Source organism: Vigna unguiculata, chromosome 3 (genome assembly GCF_037176805.1).
Source record: "Vigna unguiculata cultivar grain cowpea cultivar isolate G323 ecotype 2 chromosome 3, ASM3717680v1, whole genome shotgun sequence".
NCBI classification, from domain to species: Eukaryota; Viridiplantae; Streptophyta; class Magnoliopsida; order Fabales; family Fabaceae; genus Vigna; species Vigna unguiculata.
Window position 1 is genome coordinate 59997149 of NC_140794.1, and position 5742 is coordinate 60002890.

General features: G+C 40.4%; 1 protein-coding gene across 1 annotated transcript; it reads right to left on the reverse strand.

The window, feature by feature from the left end:
• Positions 1-682: 682 nt before the first annotated feature.
• On the reverse strand, positions 683-2210 carry LOC146887983 (uncharacterized). Its single transcript, XM_085670482.1, has 3 exons — positions 1732-2210; positions 1532-1701; positions 683-1461 (listed from the first exon to the last, which is right to left on the reverse strand). The coding sequence occupies exons 1-3, from the start codon at positions 2208-2210 to the stop codon at positions 683-685; spliced, it is 1428 nt and encodes a 475-aa protein (XP_085526608.1).
• Between the last annotated feature and the right edge of the window lie 3532 nt (positions 2211-5742).

Sequence of the window (5742 nt, forward strand, 5' to 3'; positions counted from 1 at the left end):
TTCTAGGTCCTTGAGCAAAAAATTAGGGTTGTTTTTGTTACTTGTAACTAAATCTGTGATACATAAGAAATACATTCATTGGATGACAAAAAAAGATTGATCAGTAAATTTTGGCTTTTTTGTAAATCTAGGTCATTTTGACCAATAATTTGTAAATATGGGTCCTTTGAAATTTTTTTTGTAAATCTGGGTCATGTCGTTAGGGGGGAGGACGACATTTAAGAAGAAGTCGTTCTCCCAAAGGCCGGTTTCCTTTTTTTTTTTTTAAATCGAAGTCGCTAGGGGGGAGACCGGCTTCTGCACTGAAGTCGTCAGACAGAAGACCAGTTTCTGTTGTTTTTTCTTTAAACGTTGCATTTTATTTTATTTTTTAAAAATTTTCAGTTTTATTTTTTAACCTTATTTTACACAATTAAGAGTAGTTATTACATTTAATTTATTAGGAATTCATTTTGTTATTGGTAAAATAAAGTAATTTTAAAAAATACACAAATAACATAATAAAAGTAACACAATAAAAATTACATAATAAAAGTAACAGAATAAAAATTACATAATAAAAATAACACAATAAAAATTACATAATAAAAATAACACAATAAAAATTACATAATAAAAATAACACAATAAAAATTACATAATAAAATTACTGATGATAGGGACAGTTGCCTCTATGATGTCCTTAATTTCTACAATATGAACATTTGCTTCGTCTATTTGGATTTGGTTCATCCATTTCATTATGGATTCTATTAGTTGGTGGTCTTCCCCTTACCCTACGGCGCATGTTTGGGTCTGGAATGAAATTTGGTCCGGTGTATGGTGACCAATATTCTTTATTCCTAACCGGATGAAATTGTATTTCATATGCTTTATTGATGTTGTAGAGGCTATAAACTGGATGGATGTATGAGGTTAGGTCTATATGCGAGAAAGAGCAAACAGCTATTACATGATGACAAGGCAGTCGAAGAGCTTGAAAATGACCACAATCACACCACCAATCATTTAATCTAACTGTAAAAGACATTGGTAGGCGGTGATCATGTGGAGAAAACATCTCTTGAACTTGAAATTCATTATTTTCTCTTGAGTATCGACGAGCTTGACACATTCCCGCTTGTTGTTGATTTTTTCTAATGATAGCATTAATTTCCTCTGTATATTGGTGTCCTGCTCGTAACATGGAGTCTGCCTTAACCCCTCTCTCAACAAACCATGTTGCGGTCCTTTCAAATGTTGCCTTGATTAGAGCACAAATTGGTAATGAACGAGCTCTTTTTAAAACAGAATTCATACATTCTGCCAGGTTTGTTGTCATGTGCCCGAATCTACTACATCCATCGTAGGCCTGAGTCCATTTTTGTAGTGGTATCCTGTCAATCCAAGATGCCACTTCTGGTGAATAGGATCTCAAAGCTACCAATTTAGCATCCAATATGGGTTGTTTCACCTCGTAAGCTGTAAAAATACAATTATATTAGTTAGTTTAATTATTGAATGCGGTGAATGAAAGAAAAAAAATTATTACCCATATTCTTTAATCGGTTCTTTAATTCGTGATTCTTGAATTTTTTGTTGAAATTTGAAGCAATATGACGTATGCAGTATACTGATTGCAGTCCACATGCTTCCCATTGTACTTCTTCAGATTGTAGGGCTGCCAATATGCCTTTCCCCCTGTCTGTTATCAAGCAGAGGCTTGATTGTGGTGTAACGTGCTCCCTTAACAGTTGAAAAAACCATATCAAGGCCTCCTTTGTTTCTCCTTCCACTATCGCGAAGGCCAAAGGGAATATGTTACGTGACCCATCTTGAGCTAGTGTTGTTAGCAATGTCCCTTGATATCTTCCTGTCAGAAATGTCCCATCTACTTGGACAACTGGCTTGCAATAGTTAAACCCTTGGATGCATGGTCCAAAAGACCAAAATACGCGTTCCATAATATAGCAAGAAGGGTCAGGTTGGCCACTTACTTGTACAGGAGATCCAGTGCATTGAATTATTGTGCCGGGATTGCTTTGTTGTACAACTTCATACCACCTGGGAAGTTCATTGTAAGACTCTTCCCAATCTCCGAACTCCTTAGCAAGCGCTTTATGCTTACCATTCCAGGTTTTGTCATATGAAACTGAATATCCGAAACGATTTTTAATTTCAGCTACCAAACTTTTGATAGGTATGGAAGGATTTTCCTTTACAGAGTTCATCACAATAGAAGAAATTTGGTTGGAATCAAGGTTGACATGATCTGCAGGTTGCATGGTTGACAAACAAGTGTGTGATCCGTCAATCTTTCTAATTTCCCAATTCAAACTTCGCTTGTTATAAGCAGCCCGTAAACACCACGGGCAGCCTTTTTTGTAGTCGACACATCGACATATAAATTTTTCAGATTTGCTCTCAACAACAGCAAATCTATAACCATTGTCAATATGATATTGCTTGATACATGACACTGTGGACTCTTTTGTGTCAAAAGACATGCCAACACATAGTGAATTTTCAGTCACTGGATTTGAAACTTGACGTGAGGTCTGACTTGATGACCCACTATGATCTGTTGTATGGACTGTATATTGGTTGGTAACCAACTCATCTTCACTAAAATCAGACAAAATATCTGGATATTGATTCAACTAATCTGCCATTTGTGTATAAATTTGAATAAGGTACGAACAAAACAAAGTGAACGAGTCTCTCCTGAATGATACTGAAATGAGTATAAATTTTAAGTAACATGCTTCCTATAAATATTAACTTTTTAAGAGACCCGCTTCCTACCCACGATCACATTTATTATGGTTGCTTCCTACCCACGAGCACATTTACTATGGCTGCTTCCTACCCACGAACACATTTACTATGCCTGAAGTCGCTTTTAATTACGATGTCTTTCTCTTAAAAGTAAGGGACTTCACTAATTAAACCACCAACTTCATTGAACACATGTCAGCACGGACCACCCACTTCATTAAACACAAACCCTTGCATGTCGTCCGCGTGGCTGACGACTTTAATGCGCTGGAGGCATTAAATGGAAACCGTTAGGCCACCTAGCGACTTCAATTAATTGTCGTCCGCGTGGCTGACGACTTTAATGAGGTGTCGTCCGCGTGAGTGACGACTTTCGCTTCACTGGGCCTGACACTATCACGCGCGCGCAATTATTGCTAGACGTTTGTGTGTTGACTGTGCGCTCCTCCACCACCACGTAATTAGTGCAATTAATGGAGTGGCACAGATTCTCCTACTCCCTAAGCCATGCACAGCTAGAAATTTGCATACATTCGTCCAAAATGGTGGCAGCCTTTACACCTTTGATTGAATGCTCTCACAACCACAAGCCACGGCCAGCTTTTAAATTGATGGACAGTGCATTGTGGAAAATCACGTGAAGAGGTTTCGAGTATTGGTTCAAATACTCTCAAGTTGCACATATTCATCACTTTGTGCATTCAGCTTGGATTAGCACTTTGAGGTTGCGCGCATTGGGAGAGTTTTCAACACTTAACGACACATTTCTAAGCTTTTACTTTCAAGGTTCTACTATCTTTTAATATTTTGTTGTCAATTAATTTTCAGATTATTATCTAATTTTTATTTTCAATTTCTAAACACGTTTAGCATGGCACAAAATGGACGTCTACCCCGGGATATGTTGTAACATCCCGTCAGGATATTACTAATTTATAAATAAATAAATGGAATAAATAAAACCACATGTTTAATAATACCTCATTTTCCCAAAACGCGGGAAAATTTAAAGCTTTATTAATTGAGCTGATAAAAACTTAGAACGTCCATTACATAATTCAAATCCAATGTTATTAAGTCACCCATCCGGGTTTACAAATATTTCCAAAACTGAGTATTACAAGTAAAAGTTTCCCCAAATCAATCCCCTCTCCGCGCCTAAGCTGCACCTGAGCCACCTGCATCACCAGCATCTGCTCCCGTGTACCGCGTACACGATCATCGCCACACACACGCAGATAGGGTGAGCTTAGCAGATAAAACACATATATATACAAAGTTATAAACATATATATATAAATCAGTATTCATACACATCACATCACTTAAATTAACTTTCCACATTGTCCTATATTTTTATTCCCTCAATTCAATCTCCAATACGTTTATTCGTGTTCTACTTCGTCTGTTAATTACTTCAAGGTGACTTGCTGCCATACCTATCGGCCACAACCGATAGAGCACGTGCGGGAATACATGCTACGGATCATACACCGCAACGCCAGGTAGAGTTCCCACATACGAACAAAGCCCGTATCGTCCCAAGACTACCAAACTCGTCAGCTAACAACTGAGGAGGGCAATCTATCTGGACCCATCCGTACTGGCCACAACCAGCACACTCATACCGGCCACACTCGCCAACCCGAGCCATAACTCAAAGGTTCCTCGTGTTCATCCGCCATCCCGAGCCACAACTCAAGAGATGCTATTCCGAGCCACAACTCAAGGAATACCACGTGCTTAACCCCTATCCCGAGCACAACTCAAGGGATACGTTCCGAGCCACAACTCAAAGAACTCCAGCAACCTCACCTCTAAAGCACTACCAGAAACCTTGTAGAACACCCTACGAAGTCCATCAACTAGGACTCACAGCAGCTAAATCGCCTAGCGGGGGACACGTACCGCTAGGCGCTACAACTTCCAGACCGCCTGGCGGGGGACACGTACCGCCAGGCGCCAAGCGCCTCAAATTATACAGTCTTATGATCTACCGCCTGGCGGGTTAAACCCCACCGCCAGGCGCCACCGCTTCATACACTCCCGCCTGGCGGAATACCCCTCACCGCCAGGCGCCTTCTGATATTCAGACCTACTGTACCATGGCTACCGCCTGGCGGGTTGAATCCCGCCGCCAGGCGCCATCTCAGAACGTCGTCACGTGCTGGTTTTTTTGCGCTCCACTCCTAGATTATTCTCCATACTTGATTTGTACTATCAGAGTCACTCGTTTTTGATGGCTATTGTTACCACAATACTAGTTTGACTCATTCGAGTCCTCTCATCCTATCTTGCCTATGCGTTACACTAATTAAGGTTATTTAGAAGATTCCCCCCATCAACCACATATCATCCGAATACACACTTCCCCTAGTCTGACCACAACATGATTAATCCTTCCATTATGCTCACACGAAATCCTCCTCTAATTGGTACTCAGTCTGACCAAAAGCACTCCCTTCACTATAGTATTTTTCAACCTTAAGACCTATCTGTCAACATTCTCTTCTCATTGTCCACCCCATAATTGACCCCATCTTATAGTCATACTTAAGTCTACACTCTCCTAATTTTCCAATTCATCCCGTAGTTAAATTTATTCGCACCCAATATTATTACTCCCACTGCACGAATTTCCACTCCTCCAGCCTGAACCCGTCCCACCAGACCTCCAGTCTGCCACTGCTGCAACGCCGCCGCCTGGCGATAACCGATCTCCCGCCAGGCGATACACCAGACCTGAGAGCCTTCCTATTCTCTTTTACCCCTGTTAACCCTCACAACCATCACCTATCCTCTATCTCAATGCAATTCCTCCTATTTTGACATAACAACCCCAATAATTTTTAGTTCTCCACATCTTAATACCACCCTACCCCGCAAGGATCACGACAATTCCATCCCAAGAGCACTCCGCTTTTATCTCCGTCACATTAAATCACTGTTTCATTCATTCCTACCTATTAATGCGTAAACTGCACG